The sequence below is a fragment of the Necator americanus genome, chromosome III (genome assembly GCF_031761385.1).
Source record: "Necator americanus strain Aroian chromosome III, whole genome shotgun sequence".
NCBI classification, from domain to species: domain Eukaryota; kingdom Metazoa; phylum Nematoda; class Chromadorea; order Rhabditida; family Ancylostomatidae; genus Necator; species Necator americanus.
This window is the reverse complement of record NC_087373.1, coordinates 16,995,716-17,018,556: the sequence shown is the minus strand read 5'-3', so window position 1 is coordinate 17,018,556 and position 22,841 is coordinate 16,995,716. Positions and strand designations below refer to the sequence as shown.

The window sequence follows — 22,841 nt, the reverse complement described above, 5'->3', positions numbered from 1 at the left end:
TTTAGACACCAAGTGGTTAACTCTAATTGTGTTCCCTAACACATCATATATGATAATCATAGCAGCACCTCAGATATCCCAAATCCATAATTAGTTGCATTTTCAGTTGAGAAGTCGGAAGAAAAATGAGAAAAAACAAGTGACTCTTCAAAGTTCATTTGCGAATGTGGTGGAACATCTATTCTTATCTAATTTAACAATGTTAATTTACATCACGCGGTCTTTTCGAGAAATTCGTGTACCACCGCACCGGTTTCTGCTCTCACAGCCTTGCTGATTCTATTATCATCTATTATTATTCTTCCTTTTTCATACCCCAGAAAAACTGGAATCGAATTGAGTAATCCCTAAAGCCAGGAAAAAGACATCGTTATTTTCTCTACGCTCTATATTCCACTCATATTAATAGAGGTGGGCGATTCCGATGCTAATTAAACCCGCCTCTTTTCTAGCCTAGCCAATTACCTCTCAGATTTAACACTGTAGTGCAGCAGTTCGCTTCGCTGTTTTCGTCAGCAGACCTTTCATTCCTTCCAATTCTTCTCCTACTCTTCCTTCTCCTCCTTATTTTCTTGGCCATTTGTTCTTGTGTGCACCTCATTTAACAGTTTCTTTACGCATCATTCACCAATGATGTTTTTTTGTTGAACTGCAAGGATTGAAGTGGCTTAGGACCTGCTGCACCTCTCATTCTGTCTCAATATTCCATCTCACACCATCTTGAGTTTCCGATCATTCTTTTTTCACTAGAAACCATTTTGATGCTATTTAGAGCATTTCGACACCTCTTCATCATCTCTTATTCATTAGGGAGCCATTTTGTTAGACATCTCGTTGTCGATTCCATGTATAACCACTTAAAGATGCTCCTCATCTCAGTGTAGGTCGAATCCTTCTTAACAAGTAACTTTTCCTTTGGCAAACTCGAAAAAGAAGCAATTATCGGAACAACGAGTTAAAAAGAAAGCAAAAAGAAGACTAATGAACCACTTGCAATGTCCGAAATTCACGAATGCCCTTCGAAATGCCTAAACTCCTATGGAACAGGAATTTGAATCTAATTTCGCTGTTGCAGATGTTGCGTCTTCTCTCCTTGACACTGAAATCCGTCGAAAACATTCCTCCTGAGTAGGCTTCAAGGAAGAACTTTAAAACCTTACTTTTCTTTCTATGTATACATAACCTGTGCTGAGGAACGATGTAGTAAGTGTGCCCTCTGAGTGTACTGTTACTGTACGTCGAGGCAAATTGGATACGGTTACAGTTATTCCTCTGTTAGAAGGAGAATGCCTATTATTTTACAAATTACTATCTTTCTATTTGCTTTACGAGTTCGTGGAAAGATGGGCACGCGTTAGGACATTGTTAATAATGCAGTTGGATGAGTTTGCAAAGAATGCTGGATTTAGCGTTAGTTTCATAGCAGATTAACCTCGTTCTCTTTGGGCAAGGTCCTGTTCCATCGTACCCACCGTGAGACTCGTTTTCAGAATCTGCACAAGGTTGTGCATCGGCCGGAAACTAATACTAATATGATAGAATAGTCTGTGCACCGAAAAGTGCACAAATGAAGTCTGGCGAGACACAGACACAAGAGTTTTTAGACGGTGTTGCAGAGTACAATTTCGGCTACAAGGGAACTTCTTCATTATGTGTGCTTCAAGCTCTTGCTCTTTCGAAGAAGAGTAAGAGAGAAAATGAAAAACTCCTCGAATACACATCGAATGCAACTATCTTCCTTGAACGTTTTGTTTTATAACGGTGTTTTTCGTGTATCGTGCGTCAGTGGATGTTATTATGATTGATTACAACTTTTTGCTATGAATCGGAGAGTGATATGTGGTTAAATTGAAATTATTATTGGTGCACTTCCTCTCTACACGTGTCTGATTTCGCTTCAATCAACATTCCTTGAAAACGTCTAATTCTGTGAATTGAACACTTGTAGCAAAGTGATTATAAATGAGCTAACGGCCTTTTCGAGAAAGGTCTTTCAATCTCCAACATCGTTTTTGTGTCTCCAGTTCACATCCCGGGTCGGAATCCGTACAAGAATAATCATTTCGCTCCTTTCCATATTCGCCGTTACTTGTCTCTCTGACTTCTTTATAGCTTCATCGAAATTCTTTCTTCCATCCATGATTTCCTCTGATTCACGGACTGCAGATAAAAACCTTTGCTCAAGTCACTTTAACACATCGCTCTTAAATATTTTCATGTACTTGATGAAGGTAATTTTTATGGCATTTTCAAACACCCTTGAGGTCTTTGGTGAGCTAACAAACGAGGAAAAAGACTGCTATTGCTGGAATGATTACTATTTTCAACAGTAAAGTTTTTGTAAAGTTTTCAACAGTGAAGAAGCTTTAGATAGAATTATATAATTACGCAAGGACAGAGCAATTACGCTTCCTGCAGAGGCAAAAGAAGACCAGTTTTTCGAAGATGCAAAACTTCTAACCGTACTAATCACAGTTTGCCCTTTGCCTTTTTTGGAGGGAGGGGCTTGTGGGAGTGTGCTCAGCGTGCGTCTAACTAAATCTGTCATTCAAGCTTACCTTCCCTCATTAGCGCAGCCTGCCTCGAATTCAGTGCACCCATTTTTTGAATCGTTCTCATTATCCTGTTGTTTTACGCTGCATCACATCATTCGACCACATTCCTCACAATACTTGGCAATTCTACGTCAGATTCACTCATCCTCGGACTCTCGTCAGACGTGATGGAGACGTCGCCATCCAATTATAGCACATCTTTTGAGGAGGACAAGTTGCTCATGCCGTCTATGATTGACATGGTAGGCACTGTTTGATGTTTGCTCGTTGCATTTCTTGTCAGAGTTGAAATACGGCGAGTGTGTAGCAGTCGATGTAAGCGAGAGCAACATACGTGTTTTCCTGGAGCTGGGATGTCTAGGTATTCTTTCGGTAACCTATTGAATTTTCTTCTCCTTTGCATTATATTGCGGATAATTAAGGAGCCTATGGAAACTTTCCCTAGATTATTACATCTGAAGAGGGAAATGTAATGTTGCAGCGGTGCGCTCTACTAAGATCTTAACTTGTCTCAGCGTTTCATTCGATCTTGGCGCAGTAAGTGCTGTACTGATCCGAAATTTTTGCGTGCAGCAGCAACACTGCTTGATAAGCATTGTTGATTGTGGAAAGGATGAAGTTCACTTCGCTGGAATAACGGGCAGTTTCACCTACCGCTGAGATCACGCGCTAAGATTCCACGCACATCATGAAGATGCTCCGCAGGCTGGATGTTCGAGACTATTCAGTTCTTCACGATCACCGCCGAGGCGAAAACAATTGGGATCGGCGCTCTCTACGCGAATATTGTATGAAGTGAGATATTTTCGCTGCTCTGGGCGTTTTATTAATTGAGGTAGTGGCGCTGGGGAGAAAGAAATGAGCGTGTCGTCGTGCATAATCCGCACCTAATCTACGACGAAGAGCGCTACGTAGAAAATCTAAGCGACCCAGCCCTCTGGGGAATGATGTCGCTTGTTCCCAACGAATCTTATACGGTGAACGTGTTTCCGGAGACGGTACAAATATCTGGTAATTCTACGAGGACATTCCTTCTAACGCCAAATTTGGCTACGGTAAGCTAGGTAAGCCAAATATTTGTTCTGGAATCGCACTGAAATTTCAGAGAACCTACCCGTTTAAGAAAAAAGTGAAACTCTTAAATTTCCATTGGCTGAACGTTTCTTGTTCTTTGATCAGGCAACTCCTAGCTGTTCTGTTACATATGTGTAACAGTCAGCATAATGCTATGATATGCTCGGACACTAGCACTTGAACGTCGCAAAAATGGCACCAAGAGAGCACAAGAAATCCTCTCACTCAGGTGCCAAGGAATTAACCACACGTTTTTCCAACGATGTTCATATTCGCTATCTGTTTGTTCATGCTATCAACTACCCGAAAATTATCAGAATTTCTGAACAGTTCTTTTAATAAAAAGTGCTAAATTCATTATCTAAACAAAAGAGAAATGAATACATTCAAAATCGCTTCGAGCAATGTCATCGTGCGAGTATTGTTTGAGGAGTTGAGAGGAACAGGTAGGTGAGCAGAATCTTGATACTTCTGAAAACGTTACGAGTTCTAAAATCAACTTCCCTTGGGTCTTTTTGCTGTTTTGCTTGAAAATTGGTTGATTTCTGCATATATCCGTGATCTAGATATATCTTTGCTAATTGAAATATACTCGTTCTGTAGCTTTACACATTTATTCTACGGAGGGCCTCCAGTTTCCTGGAAGGGAGAGAGTGTTCTGATAACGGAAGTATTTGACGTCATTATGAGGAAGGACGTTGAGATCAAAACTGCGAAAGCGCTTTGGTTGGGTAATTAGAGTGTATAAGTGCGGCATATCAATCAAATTAATGTAATAGGATTATGTCCTGGGTATCGAGCAATAAGAATCCCACGTAATAAGGACCAAAACGGCGTTTAATCGCTTCTTCCTTCAGAAAAGATGCATTTCCTCCTACATGAAGGTAACATTTTTTCTTTTACGTTTGATTTGTTTGCGAGACTTCCTCCGCATCCACATTCTAAATTCTTCACTCCAACACTCTTCAGGAAGTAGGAGACGCTGGGACTATCTGAGTATAAATGTTCCATCGAAGGTATTTTTCACGCGCTCTTTTCACCTCTCCAACTTCCAGGAAACACTTACTTCATTGCTTTGTCCAAACTTGTTAGAAAATCTCAAAGGTAGGGAGGAAGATTTTCCATGCAGTACTCGTCCAGTTGTACGCAGAGTTCGTGGCGCCAAGCAAGTATTAAAAGAACGACCTCCCCCCACTCCCCTACCCCCTCCCCCCTCACAAATCTGTGCCTGCAAGGGGGACCAGAAAATCAACTAATCAGCTTACGCGACGGAACAGCTCTGTATGTGCGGGTGATGAAACGAAAACGAACTTCACTTTTTGTGCTTGTGTAGTAGGATGTCTCGTTTGATATTTTCAGAACTACTTTACTTCACTCATCCTTCTCATTTCACCATTCGAGCACGTGTGAATAGTTGTTTCGTCGAGTAAACTGATCAGTCGTGCTCGTTCTTCTGAAACATCACACCTTTACGGTCGAGGCTCGCGTTTTAGCTCCAGTACTTCCAAATTAGCTAGTTCGTGCACTCTGCTTACTTTTATTTTACTTTTTCTTTCTTTTCTTTTTTTATTTGCTTAACTCTATGCGAAAAAAATTGCTGCCTTCAAATACTGATTTAGCAAATGCATGTACGCGAGCTCCATTCATCAATGAACTTATTAAAATTTTAACTAATGCAGAAGAAAATCTCCATCAGTGCATACGATATAGATATACGCAAATGATTGGATACATATTGCTTGTTCCGTCCCATTAACTGGCGTAATCCCCGTAATACATCGTCGCATCTGCGCGTGATTTTTGCTGCGAATTTGCTTTATCAGTGACAGAAAAATATTATGTAGTCTCTGAAAAAAATCCGACGAGGAATCTTACTGCAGCTGTATAAGTAACACGCATGTCTTACACCTGTTTTTTACAGTGTCACGCGTCTAATTTCTATTTTAAATTTAGTTTTGAATGTGTACGGCCTCCACGTAGGTTGACGTTTCAAGTTTTTATTCAGCTGTGAGTTGAAATTAGGAAGGTTGCGGGTTACGGTGTTCCCAGTATCGAAGATCTTCCCGACGAACACTCAGAAACACGGAAGGGCACTTCGGATGTTCATCTTTGGCACGTAGAAGAATTCCATCGTTCTAGAAACCGCTTCATTTAAGTGGCTACTGCGTTGCATAAACACGAACGAGCGCACTTTATACTCCTTATATTCCTGGAAGTTTAAGCAGAAGGTACAGTGCACGCTAGTGCACAAACTTCATTAGATTCTTCATAATCGCAAGAAAAACCTCCCATAAGGAGTGAAAACCGTGATGATTGAGAAGTAACGAAAGAAGTGCGATATTCTTGAAGAGACTCATTTTTAGAGTAAGTACACCTCGGTACAAGATGTGCTGCCACCGCCGAACAACGAGGATCTGCATGTGGTCGTCATGGCTATCTCGTATTTGCTACTTTTTCTTCTCGGTAAGCAGATCTAGATGTCGCCTTCATAGGTTTCTTGCTTCTTGAGCCAAATTTCAAGCGAGAAAAAAATCAGAAATTCTTCCAGAATCATGGATTTGATAGCATGAAACGATGCCTACATAGATCCGTTAACGAGAAATGAGAAGGAAATCTAATCGCATACTTTGCTTAACAAAGCACCTTCTTTTTAAGAATTAAAAAAATTCGAAGTTTTCTACAGGATGGCCTTAAGTGAACTGAAGGAAGAAAATAGTAGATGTTTAAGGGAACATCGATGCAAAACAACTTTCTCTGATTCTGCAACAAAACACTAAAACACCAGTTCCTCAATGTTATTCATGACAGGGTGATCCATTCGAACCTAGGCCTTCGACCCCTCCTTTCATTCCACAAGAATTGCATCTCTTCTCTGCGTCAGCAGTACCCCAGAAGCTCTTCTCGCACCCTTTAAATTCAGATTTTACGTCAATGCAAAACCTGTTCAGTCCACAAATCGAAAATGTCCGCAATATGTTGTTTTCTAAAGAGAAACTTCAGCTATGTCATGTTCCAGCCTACTAAATTTTGACCTATTAATCACATCCAATGGAAGTTCTCTTAAGGAAATAAAGAGATATTGAGGTGAAAAGACAACTGAAGGGAGCATGATTCATTATGTACCGAATAAAAACTAAATTAAACTTCTCATATCACCAAATTTAGTGCAAACGAGACATAAGATCTGATTTCTTCTCAGATTTCTTTTTCATTTACAAAATATCGCTTATATTATGGAAGAAAGTTTATTCTAGCTCGGAACGCTATGAGGTGTTCATAATCATAAAAATAGACATCTCTTTCAAACCAACATTTGGCTATCACTTCTCTTCGATGTTAGAAGTAATCAGGAGCACAAGCCAAGTTTTACCGAAAAAAAAACGAAAATTTAAAGTCGGAACGAGACCAGATATTAGGTCTGGTAAGAAGGGCCCCAAAATTTGCCGTTGAATGTGCATCAGTTTAATGGTTCAGTTTGACGTTGGAAGGTATCAGGCAATTTTAGGGCGAGAGTAACGGATAACGGATAAAGTGTCCTGCGTTAATCAATCTGCTTGGGATGCACCACCACGTTCACTTCAATTCAGAGTCCTTCGAGGTTTATGAACGTGGAACTAGTCTATACAATGACTTGGGGGGCTAATCGATGTGTCATGTCAGTGTTTTATCCTCCCAGACAAGTGTGGTACCAATTTATCGTCCCCGGAGGGATGATAGGCTTGGTGAGCGATAGGGCGGATTTGAACCTCGGATCGATTATGCAGGCACCTGTGCGGTACCTCTAACCGACTGCGCTACATTCACCTACATATTGACGTACTGTTGTGCAAAATGCAAATGTTCATGTTAGTTTTTATGGCTAAGTAGTGAGAGGAAAGTGTCACGTTCTTGCAGCTTATCTATCTCTTACCGTATTCTACAGGCGCGGTTTTGTCTATAAAATACGCTTCCTTGTATATTTGAGCGCTATCTCGCTCTTGCCCTTTTCTTTCCTGCAAAATAAAATCCATTACTTACCCTATTGCGATAATGAGCTTTCTTCAAAAAAGTGGATCTAATTTACTAATGAATACCTAGTTTCTCGTCTGAATGGCAAGGCAGCTAACTCGATCATCGACCCCGATGATAGATAAGGGGCGTGGTATAAGGCACCGTTGGCCGTTATGGTTATTTGGCTTCAATCAATTAATCGATTTGTACCGTCCAAGAGTGCGGCAGACAACGCTCTGCCCACTCTTTTCATTGAATCCTATTTGCTGGCACTCACTGCATTCACTTAATAAACATTCCACTGAACCACCGCTTTTGGTCCGTTCAATTAGGGTGATAAAATACCCTAAGTCTCAAGTCACCCACTCACACAGTCTGGTGCAAACTCAACGTTTGTCAATCGTGAGCGAAAATTTGTTTGAAGTTCCAAAAACTGAAGGCAATTGCTCCCTTTCCGAAGTTTCAAAGATAGTGTGTCGCAAAATTGACGATGTTGTGATCTCTCCACGATTGCATATGAGAAGAGATGTATTTCACTATTATGAGCGTGATCATACTCGACTCAGCCTTAGTTAGCCAGTTGAGAAACATACATACATCTTTCAGACGCCTTTTTCTATTTCTTTTGCTTCTTTCTGGATTACTGAGATTGAGCGTGAACGTGCTCATACTCACGAACTAAATCCTTACATCTAACCTATTCGTGGTAAGACCTCAACGTCGTCAATTTTGCTACATGCAGACTTTAACTGGCCCTACAAATGATGTTAATCATGTGACATAAACACACTTAGCATTTCGCTTTTTTGCCGTTTCGCATGTAGTATTTCCTTGTTGGAAGTCAGCGCTCAGCGCATGCGCATCTGAAATTAAACACAAAAGGGCAACAAAGGGAGAAAACAAAAAGTAAGGAAATTTTGAAAGTTTTGCCTTTCCCATAAATCGGTCTCTGCCAGAGACGATCCCAAACGTGCTCTTTGAGGGATAGGCTGGACAGAAAGTCTTGTTACCATTTGTCTTTTTTTCTACTCATATTTTACTCGATAGAAATTAATCAGTAGTGTAATCAGCTTTATTAATTACAACAGTGTCCCACATAATGGGCAGATCAGCGATCCCTTTCTCCCAGAACAGGGGAGACTGGGAATCGAAGAAGTCGCTGCCTTCCGGCTGCGATTCCTTTAAACTTATTGAAGATTTTCATAGCTAGGAAAGCCTTGAGGGGCTGGAATAAGTGGTAGTCTGAAAGGACAAGGTCGGGAGAATAGGGGGGACGAGGCACCGTGTCCCAGCCTAGCTCCTCCAGTTCTTCACGTGTCTCCTTAGCTACATGTGGTTATCATGAAGGAGGTGCACCGAAGCTCGTCTCGGCCGTTTTTCCCCAAATGCGAGCTTCTGGAGCAGCTTAGCGAAACAGGTAACGGGGTGGCCTTGTGGGAGCAGCTCATGAAACAGCATCCCCCCCCCCCCCGAGTCCCAAAAGCAACAAAGAAGTCTTTTCTTGGGGTGGAGGTCCGATTTGGCTTGTATCGTCGGGTCTTCTCCTCGAGAGAGCCACGCGCCACGGTGCGCTTTAGAGTCGTAGAGGATATAACTCCCATCTCCATTAATAAGATCTTCGAAAAACCCTTTCGATGCAGGCGAAGAAGAAGAGATTGACAGATGGATACCCGGGTAAACCGGGTACCATCCGTCAAAGTGTGAGGGGTCCATCGAGCCAGCACTTTTCTGTAGCTGAGGGTCTGGAGGCGACTGACGACCGTTGAATTGCTACATCTGAGTCTCGTCGCAAGACTGCGGGTGTTGATCTCCGGATCCACTCTGACGACATCGAGAATGGCGGAGTCTTCGACAGTGTACATGGTGCAACATGAGTTCCACCCAAAAATGGGAAGTTCTGGGAATTTCTCGAAAAAAAAAATAGAAAAATGGGTGACAAAACCTTCTGTGCAGCCTAATACACACTGAAGTTAAGGATTTATCTGCGTTCCACGACTCCTTCGAGATGACTGTAAGAAGAATTCTGTATGATTGAAGACAGCGCTCGAGATGGTGTTAGATTTTGATGTTAGATTGTTTGTAGTATGTAGAGGTCGGAGCATAGTCTGCAAACATGACAGAAATAACAAAAAACACTTTGGATTGATGGAACTATGTCCTGCACCATATTAACTAATGTGAAGATTTGTAAATCTTCCCTGTAGCTGCTCCTAACTTTGTTGAGAGCATCGAATTAGCACACAAGCTATTAGCATCAAAAGTGCCATCGCAGCAACCGCCCGTGATCCAAGCGGATCTGAAGATCAAAGAATGGTTATCTACCTTCCACGGATCTAATTTTTTCATTCATTTTTCACATGTTTTTAACGAAAAAAAAACGGGAAAAATCTTCGCAAACAGTGTTTTTTCGTTAGGTAAAAGTTGAGGTTTGTTAGTATGTCTTAATCATTACTGCAGTTTACAGGTACATGTGGCAATGTGGCGGTTCTCACCACAATCTATCATGTGGTCAGATCGAGTAAAGCTGCTCTCGACAATACACTCATCTACCTGGTCGTCCTCTCCTGTGTTGATTTTGGCGTTTGCCTTAGTCTACCATTCACGGTCATCGACCAGATCCTTGGTTTCTGGATGTTTGGCACAGTGCCGTGCAAATTACATGCTGTTTTCGAGAACTTCGGGAAGATCTTATCCGCACTAATCCTCGCCGCTATGTCTTTTGATAGATATGCAGGCGTTTGCCATCCGCAAAAGAAGTTCCTTCGCTCCAGGAAATTGGCAATCACTATTCTCATAGGTTAGTACTTGGATTCCATTTCTAGGAAACAATTTTATTAATAGTGCAATTACCTTTTACGGAAGTTGAATTTCATAAAACACAACGGAACTTCAGTAGCCTGAGAAGTCTTTTCGTTGAACAGTGCTCTTTTTATGCGCCTTCCTTGTCTGTTGTTTGTGCTCCAAACAGGTGATAATATTCCCATGCACAATTTCAATGATAATTAATAAAAGGAAAAAAGAAAAACACATTCAAGAACAATTAGATGTTAAGTCATAAAATATAAAGGTATTTGTTGGAGATGGAATAACTTCTTTGCCGATGGAACAGAATCTCACTCCCAGTCCTACAGAATCACATTTTCAGGACTGGCAGCTTACGCACTCATCACTCTTTGTCCTTTGTTGTGGTCATTTACCTCCAGAGAAATCATCATGTTTGCCCGAGAAACTGGTAAGCGCCTGGTAAATACAAATAATTTGTTTCGTGCTTTGAAATCCGTAAGAGATCGTAGACTTATGTGACTCTATTCCAGGATATCGAAAAATTACTCGGATGAAAATAGAGAAATGTACAGTGGACATCGATTCTCAGATGTTCACAGCATTCACCATCTACCAATTTGTGCTCTGCTATTGCACACCACTTATTCTCATTGCCTATTTCTACTCGAAACTTCTCAAAAAACTTCGGGAACACGCACGAACGTTCAAGGTGAGCGAATGCGCCATGCTCAGACACGAAGTTCCAGTGGAACGAATTCCAAGACAGATTCTCAACTCCTCATTAGTGAGCAGGAGGAAGGCAGTTCCCAAGTATTAGGGTAAAAATACGCAGCTCCTCCACCAAATTCACCAATTTGAGACATCTGGAGCGTTCAAGGTCCACAGTCTGCGAGAACATATTTGAGAAAACGACCTGCCCCCACAAAACACAACTACACTTTGCTAGAGCAATCGATTCCTTTGGGAACTTCAAAACAGTTTTAGCGTAAACTTCTCCCATTTTCTGAGGGCTTCTAAGTCACCTTATCAGACCGTCTTCGCAAACCTCGCCTGTACAAATGGGTCTGAGTTTTCTGAATATCTGAAATTCCTAGATATTTGAAAAGAGTATAGAGTTTTGGCCTTGATACTTGTAAATTATCGTAGCTCATCATCGTAGCTACCAATGGAGATATCTCAGCATAGAGAACTTTATCGGAGTTTTCCTCAGACGCTGTCAGCTGTTTGAACCTAATCCTCCATTTGTTTCGCTTCGGACAGTATCTCCCGTCACGGAGAGCAGAGCAAGAACAACAGAACTGGCTGTTGTGTTATGTCTCATTTATTAATGAATAATTCTGCTAATAAGCTGCTTCTTTTGTCGCCGGATGCGCTGAAAACAAACACAATTAGTCGAGCTGGAGTCGTAGGTGTCTCGAAAGAAGGGGAATGGAAATCCTATCCTTTTTCAGTCTTCACATATTCCACTAATGCGTATCTCGTTGTACACGCTAGCAGTCGCTTGCTTCTACTTCCTTTGTTGGACACCGTTCTGGATGGCCACGGTTTTCGCTGTTTATCTCGAGAATACAGGTGCGGTTTGCTTTTTTTGTGCCGCTATACTCTCATAGCTGCCTCTAGTTACGTGTCAGATCGAGCCGTTCCTGATCGGAAGTTTCCAGAAGAGCACTTTTCCAAATATATATATATATATATATATAACTTTCCTTTTGTGCTATTCACTTGTTTACATCCGCAAACTGAGATGATCGAGGCAAAATCAAGAAATATGCTTGACTGTAGATCGAAACATGGAATACTTCTCCACATACGCGTTTCTCCGGTGGTTCAACCCAGAATTTAGCGCTGGCAGAAATTTCTGGAAATGAATTCTTCAACCATTGGGTCAGCTTCGGGATCTAGTTTCCAGGAATAGCGGCGAAAACGCAAAGAACCTTTGACGGGTGGGCTCAATCCACACAGCGATGCATCTCTTTGCACCTTAAGTATCACTCTGCGAAAAGAAATGAAGTGTAAAGTGGATTAATGAGGAAATTGTTACGCAGAATACCGCTTCACCGCGACATGAGTGGTGATGTTAACTTTGCGCATTTTAGTGACCTCAAGTCGACGGATGTAGTGAGTTGCATCGTCGAGTGAAATAATACTTTTGATGTCCCAAAAAATCTGATTGCTTGATTTATAAGGGGTTTTGCGTTTCCCTCATGATAGTACCGAAATACATCTTGAACTCTGTCCACTACAGGAGAAACCCCAAGATGAAAGCCATTGTCTTAATAATTTGTGAATATTGCCTTTAAAGCAAAGAAGGTTCTCAAATTGCTTCAGAAATTAAATATGATATTAAACGTTGTATACCGGGCCTAAATTTCATCGATCTGCACCAAATCTCCCTACAAGGCACCTAACAACGCGCCACGTATGCCGGAACAGCAGCACGTGCGGCATCTGCTAGCGAGTGAGAGGAACCGCGCAGCAGCTTAGGGATTGTGTGCTCACTCGCAGTAGCGATAATTATGCTTTCGCATGCATGGCATGTTGTTAAACTCCTCGAAGGGGAATTCGGTGCCACACAGCTGTTTCTTCGTTAACGTTTTTTTTTTGGAAAGTTTAATCTTACTAGCCTTAGGAGGACTTAGGTGATCTTCCTCATACTCGTGAACTATACCCATAACACTTTCTATTCTTGCAGAGTTCCCAACACCTTCATTTTCGTGGTATGATTCCTTTAAACCAGGACAGACTACCTTTGGTTTAAGATCACTTCCAGTTTTTGAATCATGTAGTGAGTGTGCCCGAAAAGTACACGGGCACTATATGCGTGTTGCCCTGAGCGAGACGTTTATTATATGCGAAATGAATTTTAGATTATATTCACCAGCGTTAATTTCCCGCAATAAACATTTCTAAAGAGGAGTACTAAAGCCGAAATGAAGCACGGTGCAGTTGCGTAGACGGCTGTGCCCAAAACGGCCAGGATTCTGGTGGAACCCTTGCTAGCAATGCCCATCGCTGCAGTTCCCGAGTCGATTTCAACCGCCGTCTCCATCGCCGCTTCTAGCGCAACCGCTTACGCAACGGCACCATGCTTCATGTCGTTTTGACTCAGCTGTATTGGTACTTTCGTTTCAACTTGAGCACACTACTTATCTTCGTTTTACGCACTTTCCCTTGCCTGAGGCCATGCTGCGCGGCACTCTTCACGCTCGCTTTTCAACCGTCATTTTCAATGATTTGCAAATTTTTCAAAGGCTTTTTATGTGCTCAATGGAAGAACTATTTTGGAATAATGTTAGACACAACATGGAACAGGTATGAATCAACATGGATGCGCCAGAAAAAAGCGTGCTGTTAATGGTTTGAAAAAGTAGATGTTGTGAGGCGATTCGTTTGCAGTTACGGCTACAGCATGGATGGAAAGAAACACTTAAATTGTGGAGCTCTGCGAACTGCGATCATTTATAAACTTGGCAATCTTGAAAACCGCTGGAAATGCGGACTCGTTTAAAGGCATCACCCCGCGAATCTGAGGTGGTGCAGATTTCAGGTGGAGTATTCGTTTACAGGATGGGAGAATACGGAGAGGGTTGTGATTCCGTCCATTTCTTTCTAATTGCCGTAAAAAACGGCCCGGAAGATACGGCTTCATTCGTTTTAGCGCACTATTTTGTGCAGGGAGTTTGACTGGAGCGCGCCAGTCTTGTGCGGCGCCGCATCTTCCGGGCCGTTTTTTTACGGCAATTAGCAAGAAATGGACGGAATCACCTCCCTTTCCGTAGTCTCCCATTTCGTATACGAATACTCCACCTGAAATCTGCACCACTTCAGATTCGTGGGGTGATGCCTTTAAAAACACTCGTGAAAGATGAAAGCGTATCTTTGTCTCCTGACGTTGAGTAGCTAATTTTCTGCAATGCGAATACACTTTAGAACTGCTAGAAAACTCCATTAAACTGTAAGGTTGGAAGGATCAAAGTTGCACTGAATGACAGCTGCTCCATTATTATCCAGATTTTTTTCTTCTCGGCGGTGATATGATTCACAAAAGCAATGAATTCGTTTGAGTTTAATATTCCCACGTGGTTTGAACCACAGCCACCACAAAGGGTGCGATTGAGAGGGCGAATGGGACCGCTTCTTATCAGCATTACCGAAACCAGTGGCAACTACGCATTAATAAACAGTATCAAGCAAATTTTACACTAAACAAATCAGTAATTTCATAATCATCCTTGACAAATAAGTTAGATTTTAAAAAAATTGGCGTTGAGGAGCAACCGATGTGAAATTGAAACATTTTGAAGGAACCAAGATAAAAAAAAACGAACGAAATCAAACATTTAAGGGAACAATATTATGTTTTCCGTAACTAAACGATTCTACAAGGAATGGAAGAATAATGAATGAAAAGGAACACTAGAAAAACGAATCTTTTCATGACCCATACAAACTTACGTCGTTTCAAGAAGAAATCGCTTTTAAGGGAGAAGTGCAGCTAACGGTTGGCCTCTGAGGACATTGCCTTGGGAATAGGGAAAACTCGAGCGCGAAACTGCTGTGAAGGTGCACACAAAAACGAATTGTGAGCGAACAAACAAGGTTTAAAGCCACCATGTCGCAAAATTGAGGCGTACGGAAGCCCCATAAAAAGCGTAGAGTTTGGGTTTTAGCTTACGTCGTCGTCCCCTTAGTCGTCGGAAAAGGGCGTGGAACACAACGCTCTTTCCCACGAAATCAGTTGCAACGCACCTTGTGCACGTGCAGCATCCGTGGGCGATCGAAGATTAACGAGGTCTCCTCACCACCCTCTTCGAGTAAAACCAATGAATAGCCTGTTGAGAGGAGTGGAACGTTTACATGGAGGCGAGCTTTCCGTACCACGTCAATTTCGTGATCCGCTGGCTCCAAAAGCAGCGTTTAGGAAAGTTTTTGTTTCTCAGTCCTCCAGCAGCAGACGGTGATCAACACGTAATTTTCATGATTGGCAACGAAAGCACAAAATATAAAAACAAATTTACAATAACAGGAACGTACACTACAACCAATAATATAAATAGTAATAATACTATGAATATGAATAATAATATAAATATAGTATAATTGATATATACAATGAATCCACGAATCACGGACTTCAGAAGCACTAGAGGTTTCAGTTTATCTGTCGAAACAACTGTTTACATCATAGCATCGACTAGAAGAAATCGTGGAAGGTGGATAAGTGATCGATATAATTGAAGAAACAACTCGGTAGAACCACACGAACAACGAACTCTACAAGGCTGCGTTTCTTCCGTTCTACAGGTGCAAAGCGTTGCCTGTTAGTGTTGGGTAAACTGGCGACTCTGGTGCTTCTGGTTCGTCTCCTACTTTTATGTAGGTGTTTCGCGTTCCCATCGAAATGCTTGCAATAGACGTACCCTATCTACTACCGTACAAAACCCACTATCGATCTCTTCGAACGCTGTGTTTGACTGATCTTAGATCTGGACGCAATCACGGTTCCTGTTTTACTGAGCTAATATGGGCTTTGTAAGAATTTTGAGATCTTAGAAACGAAAAGTTTTTGTGAGTACTACCTTCAATAGTGCCGGTAGTATTGTTTGTTCTTGGTGCAGATATATTCTGCACCAGCCTGAACGTCCGGCTAAAGCCGGACATCAGGCTTATTTTAGTGGTCGCTTCGCTCGCCTTCACCGACCAGTAAGAAATAACAGTAGCGAAACTTGTTGGGAAATTAGAATTGCTTTTTTCTATCAACGTTTTTTTCAATTTTTTTTACCCGAAAATTTAAGCATAGATGAAAGATTTTATGGCTTTTCCCTAAACGCATCGGTTCTATATTTGGAGAACAATAGAACTTGATTTAACATCTATGTTTCTCTCAAATCGCCACATTTTGAAACCATTATTCGAAGTATGAGTTTCCGCTGTAAACAGCTATTAGCAAAACTAACTTGCCTTATCAAAGCCAAAATATATAATAACATAGTTTTAGACAATGGTGAAAAGGTAGAGTGCTAGCCTATCAGGTGCATGACGATGGTTCGGCACCTCACCGGTACAGAGCTTTGCATCATTATGGAGTATTTTCGTGACACACACAAACACACACACACGGACTAAGCGCGTTATTATATAGCATGATGATCAATCCATAAGATCGTGATCTTCCATGATGATGATTGTTCAGCAATTCTGATTCAAACTGAAATATCTGAAGAACTGTCCATCAATGCAAAATGTCATGTCAATGTCGTGTGCATGTCAATGCAAAATTATGTGACATCCCTCCGTTAGACTCATTGTTTATTATCTGACCATGGTATTATTTACGGATACATGAGATTGGTGTGCAAAATAATCTCGTCGTAAACTAATGGTTTGTTCGCAGTGAAAACTCCAACCAACAACAAAGCAACTCCGTTTTTCCTCCTATGGTTCAATTAGTTATGTTTTTCGACAGTTTTGATATCGAAGGTGTGATCTCGTAAGCTAAAGACTAGAGAATATGATGATCGGATCGCAGCACATGGTCTATCACTTCAAGGACATATTATCCTATCGCAAAATTCGCGTACTGCGGAAACCTCGTAGAAATTATAGAGTTCCGGAACTAGATCGCGAGAATGAACGTGGGTCCATCCAACTTCCCCCAATCATTCTGAAAAAAATGTCTTGGAGACGGCGTTTTCTCCAACAAGGTAGTTTAGAACGCGCCTCCTTGTACACGCTCCACTCCTCACCAGGCGATTTATTGGTTTTGGCTGGCGAGTGGGTGGGGCAACGCCACGCTTATACGTGTAATCTACACCCCGAACTCTGTACTTTCCACGAGATTTGCAAACGTCAATTTGCGCTACGATACGACTATACGCTGCCTTTAACTAGCTAATTTAAAATAACAACTGTTCAGCGTGATCCGCCACGAATTCGTCCAGGTTTCTTTCAGGTGATTCTGGGGGTACGGTCCCTCCGCTGTTCGTATATATCATGTATTTCATCCATGCATTACCCTTTACGAACTCAGCTATTAATTGGATTCTCTACGGTGCGTCATTTTTTCTATCCCGGATTTTTCACTGTTTCTTGAAAACTTTCACAACTCCCGAATTCGAGAACTTACCCCTTATTTCAGGCGCTTTGAATGGTCAACTGCAGCAACGTTACAGAGGCAGGCGATCGAGTAAAACCACATTAACGACGCGGACAGCTCCACAGAGTACAGGAAAACCAGCTCCTACCGTATGTTTTTGGGCACTTCGTGGTATTGTTCTGCTGTGCTGCCGATGCCGATGGAATGTTTCAGATGAACGGATCGACGACTTTTATCAATCATCCGATGACGGACGCGCTATGCAGCTCCGCTGGTGAAAACGACTCCTCCGACATAGTTGACGTTCAATTGCTTGCTGCTCATGAACCCACTTATCTGTAGTAGTTAATAGACTTGGCTACTATTTTGTTCACAATGCTTTTTTTCGTGCTGATTCCGAACACGGGTACATAAAATTTTAGGAATTGTTGGACTTCTTTGTATACTTTCTTGAGCGCAGCGTGTTTTAAAAGATGCGGCGCCACTTTTCAAGATGAACAACGAAGTATCCTTTATTTACGTTCAGATTACAAAATGACATTTTCTTCCCGTATAAGTGTCGGCTTCCTCGTACATCCTTACCGAAAAACCTGGAAATTAACTCATCAAAGTCAATCCAAAAAAAGTCCATCTTAAAGTTCTAGTCATTGGCAAGTGCAGTTTGCTTTTAGATTTGGACATCTGCACCTAATTATCAAGAAAACGTTTATGATAACCGTCACCGTCGCTTACTATTTAAGACTTCCATGACGACATCGGAGCAAGACATATTAACTATTATTCTTCAGCTTATTTGTCTCCTACAGTGGTAGGGTCCGCATTTCTGGTTAAAGGCAGCATACCACAAATCTGAGGTGGTGCAGATTCCAGGTGGAGTATCCGTATATGGGGTCGTAGATCATGGAGACGGGGGTAGTTCCGCTCATCTTTCCCTGCATCACTGCTGACAGCCGCCTTAAGAATGCTGTTTTGTACGAACCATCTATTGCAACGCTCCACCCCTCGCGCCGCCTCCACCCTGTGATTCGTCGAAAATGAATTTGGACTGACCCGATAGGCAGTAAGAGACGCCACGTGCGCAAGGGTGGCGCACTGCAATAGAAGGCTTCGTACAAAAGAGCATTCAGGGGCCGGATAATTGCAGTGATTCAGGGAGAGATGAGCGGAACCACCCCGGTCTTTATAATCTACGACCCCGTATACGCATACTCCACCTAAAATCCGTGCCACCTCAGATTCGTGGTATGCTGCCTTTAAATGGTTCCATAAAGCCCGCTTCCGTCAATCTGTCAATGTGGGTCGCACCAAGCTATCACAGCTCTAGCAGTCGCCTTGGTAGTTTTCTGCGTACATCTAGTTCCATGCCGATCTTACGGGGAGTGTGATCATCACCCCGTGGTGCGCGGCCGTACAATCGGAATCGAGTTTCATGCATCTTCTCACCTATGAGAACTACGCCTAATCTCTGCCGGATATCTTCATACTGGCTGTTGCCGAAGCGAGCCACAAAAATCGTCCATCGCAGCATTTTTCTTTTTCATCACTTCGGGATGAAATCCCAATTATTTGGGCGCGAGTCAGTTCTCGGCGACAAATAGGGCTTAAGGTCGAATGGCAGTACTAAATACCCGTGACTTGTCAGACATCTCCTTGTCACAGAGCACGCCGATGGTTTTTTCACCACTTCAGCCATGAAGCCTCTACAGTGGTAACCTCCTGTGCATCGCGATATTTGGAAGCAGCTGTCCTCGAAAGGGATCGTCAGTCCAACTGGGGCTATTTACGTCAGTCGTCATGCACTCGGTCTTTTTAACCTATCGCAGCACAATTTAGTTTGTTGCTCCAGTTCTTATTTGTGTTGAGACGCTAGCATGACATCATCAGCGTAGAGTAGCAGCATGGCTCCAAAAGTGAGGAACCACAGGAACTGGAGGTTTGAGTTTAGTGAATGCAGTAGAGAATGGTAGCGATGTGGGACGATGAACAAGAATTAGTTGGGAATGGTACGAAGAAACAAATGCATAGAGAAATTGGATTCTCCACAGGTTTTCTGGATTCTCAGTGATACTTGTTTAGAGGCCTCTGGCACTAACATTTATTGCGGCATAGAAAAGAGCTTAAAAATAGGAAATGATCAAATTCGGTGACAGTAAGGAACACCATTATATATAGGTGACAGCAGTCTTATCATAACCTCTGAAAATCTGAATTCACTTCAGCTCTGCCGGAAGCGTTGGGATTCATCGCAGTTGCGTCACTCCGCCCCGCGATGATAATGAGTTATTTACGAATAATTGGGAACATCTCTAACCGAGGGTGAGACAATATAGCTACACCAACATTAGGATGTCACGCTTCATCCTTGTTGCTGCTCATAGACGAGAAAAAACTCAATTTTTTCACAGAAGACTTAAGTTTTACGAAATTTTGCAGGTTAAACGGATCCAGTGACTCTGGGCACACCGAAGGTGAGAACGACTAGAAGTTAAATAAAAAGCGAAACTTGACAAAAGTACAAACCCTAAATCGCCCATAATACTATCCTAGTCACAACATAATCAGGACAATTCAATTATTGATTTCAACGCTATCGACGAAGCAAATGGTCTTGAAGCAGAAACAAAGGGAATTGCAGAAAGAGTGGACACTATTGCTCCCGCAATAGTCGTTGGAACGATCGATGTGTAATGCAAGTATTTCGCCTTTACGGCCACAATGTGTTTATGAAGACTTATTAGGGTGTTCGGAAAGTATCTGCCGAAAATTTCGCAGTAGCGCAGATTTTTTGAGATGTTCTAGAAGTTCCCGTTTTAAATATATTATATAAGGACTGCACCGCTTGTATACACATAACATACTATCTGGCTCCCTCTTCCTTGCTTATTTCGTCCTATAATGGTCGAACATTCCACCCATATTCGACACGTAGTGCTTTACGAGTTCGAATCTGGCCACTCCGCTGCTGAAGCCCATCGAAACTTAAGTCAAGTATTCGGCACCGAAGCCCCTTCTGAGCGGTCTGTGCGCGCCTGGTTCCAGCGCTTCAAAGCCAGAAACAAGAAAAACAAGAAACTCGAAGAGGAGCCTCGCTCTGGTCGACCGACTGCAATATCGTTCTACGAACTGAAGAATCTGGCGGAGCAGCATCCGTATGAAGGTGTGCAGTATTTTGCTGCCAGTATTGGCTGTTTGCTGTCCACCGTAAGCAATGGACAGCGATCTCTCGGAATGGTGAAAAAGCTCGGTCAGTGGCTCCCACATGCATTGAGCGACAGCAACCGCCAAAGACGCCTGGACATCTGCACTCTGCTGCTCTCCAGAAGCCGCAGATTCGACTGGCTGGATACCATTGTCACTGTAGATGAAAAATGAGTCCTCTACGTCAGCCACACCCACAAACGTGAGTGGTGCGCTGGCGATAAAATGCCGGATCCTCTCGTGAAAGGTGAAAACTATGAGAAGAAGGTCATGCTGAGCGTCTGGTGGGGAATTCATGGAATCTACCGTTTCGAACTGCTGCCGGACAACACGACAGTTACTAACGAGGTCTACTGCGCTCAACTGCAAAGGCTGGCAGACAAGAACCGCAAGGAGCACCCGAAGCTCGACAACGTTCACTTGCTGCACGATAACGCGCGTCCTCACATCGCGAAGAAGACTTCCCAAAAAATTCTTGAGCTCAGGATGGGAAGCTCTACCGCACCCACCATACAGTTCGGACCTGGCCCCGAGCGACTACCACCTCTTACGATCCTTTCAGCATCACCTGGAAGACAAGCGCTTCGATGATCCTGACCATCTCAAAAATGGCCTTCGGGCTTTCTTCGCCTCCAAGTCGCCGGAGTTCTATGCCAAAAGAATCCGTGATCTTGTGAGACGTTTGTCGATGTTGATGGAGATTTTTCCGTCGAATAGTAAAATGTTGTTAAAAAGTTGTGTTGTTTTGAAATTTTGCCGTATTTCGGCAGATACTTTCCGAACACCCTAATATAATCGCTGGGAACATTATAGTTGCTTCCGATTGAAATACTCGCGTTTCGATGCAACAAGTTTTCGCACAAGCTTAGACTTCCGACACTGGATGAAGATCACTAATAAATTGTTTTCTTTAATTGAGCCGGACACGAGGTTGTTACAATCCTTTGATTGTGGCGTTAATGTCTCGGCAATATCGCCTTCTTCAGAGTCTGAAAGGGTAAAATCGAGCGTGATTAATCCGATCAAACGCATTATCCGCCCAACAAAGAAAGTCATACGTTTATTGTTGAGTCTCATAGCTACCAGTAGAAGATAGTATCGTACCTTAGGATCAGCTGACTATCCTGCCACTGCTAGATACCTGTTGTGAGGTGACTAGCGCAATCAAAAATCAGCCCTAAATAGGGCGCGAGTTCCCGCGTAATGCAGAGGCATTCCTCCTTCCAATTCATCCCTTGGAATGGATCCAAAAAGCCTCCAGAACCTTGCGCGCCGCAATACTAGGTTCGCGCGCTAAAATCGTGATCTTCAAAATCTTCTCCGCTATGACGCCGCACCCTATGACCACCTAATGCAGTGAAGTCACATGATTTCCTTTTGCCGTCCACGTGTTCTTTGATTCGAGTACATAGTGGTCTAGCTGTTTCTCCTATGCATTCGTCACCACACTGCACACAGGAAATCATATAAACAACAAATGAACTCATGCAATCACTCTCGTTGTTATTCGGGCATATTTTGCACTCCGGTGTAGTGCAAATACGATATATAGGCGATTCCGAATGAGTATTTGCTTAAGGTTACTAGGGGGGAGCTCCACGATGGCAACAGATTCTTAAAATTTAGCTTTCCTCAGACACCGCCGGATGGCAGCGCTAAACTCATCGGAAATAAACGGTACTCAAAAGGGTACTTTCTCCATGCCAGATTTGTTTCGGGTTAGTGCTCTTTTTGTGATAGACCGCATAGGTGTAGCCGTTACTGACCGTAATTTTCCTAGCAAGCTCGATAAATTCTCGCCTTTCCTCTCTTCCACTGCAACCGGAGGTGGCCGTGCGAAACATATTTCGTACTACCGACCTATTAACTTATGTGGGATAATCAGAAAAAAAGTGAACTAGGATATTCTTATTGCTGGGTTTGCGGTACCACTTTGTCCTAAGCGTTCTGTTTGAAATATGCACTTGGACGTTGAGGAATGGTAACCATGCTCCTTTAGGCTTATTCCGAGTGAACTTTATGTACTCTGGCTGCTCATTTAAAACAGTTGTCCATCTCTGCTTCAGACCAACAGACAAGAAAACAGTCGTCGATATATCGGCAATAAAGCAAGGGTCTTGTTTCCCAAATCGGTGCCTCAATTT

At 42.6% G+C, this 22,841-nt stretch overlaps 3 protein-coding genes across 3 annotated transcripts; all 3 read left to right on the top strand.

Moving 5' to 3' along the window:
- Positions 1 to 2,722: 2,722 nt before the first annotated feature.
- RB195_009846 (uncharacterized protein) lies at positions 2,723 to 17,841 on the top strand (the record flags this gene model as incomplete). The annotated part of the gene is made up of 9 exons (XM_064190581.1): positions 2,723 to 2,797; positions 5,993 to 6,092; positions 10,084 to 10,416; positions 10,765 to 10,851; positions 10,934 to 11,112; positions 11,855 to 11,975; positions 17,356 to 17,454; positions 17,542 to 17,648; positions 17,713 to 17,841. 9 exons carry the CDS (start codon positions 2,723 to 2,725, stop codon positions 17,839 to 17,841), a joined length of 1,230 nt encoding a protein of 409 aa, XP_064048164.1.
- Positions 17,842 to 20,394: 2,553 nt separating this feature from the next.
- RB195_009845 (uncharacterized protein) lies at positions 20,395 to 20,871 on the top strand (the record flags this gene model as incomplete). Its single annotated transcript, XM_064190580.1, has 1 exon — positions 20,395 to 20,871. The coding sequence occupies one exon, from the start codon at positions 20,395 to 20,397 to the stop codon at positions 20,869 to 20,871; it is 477 nt and encodes a 158-aa protein (XP_064048163.1).
- A 51-nt stretch (positions 20,872 to 20,922) lies between these two features.
- RB195_009844 (uncharacterized protein) lies at positions 20,923 to 21,288 on the top strand (the record flags this gene model as incomplete). The annotated part of the gene is made up of 1 exon (XM_064190579.1): positions 20,923 to 21,288. One exon carries the CDS (start codon positions 20,923 to 20,925, stop codon positions 21,286 to 21,288), a length of 366 nt encoding a protein of 121 aa, XP_064048162.1.
- Positions 21,289 to 22,841: the final 1,553 nt, after the last annotated feature.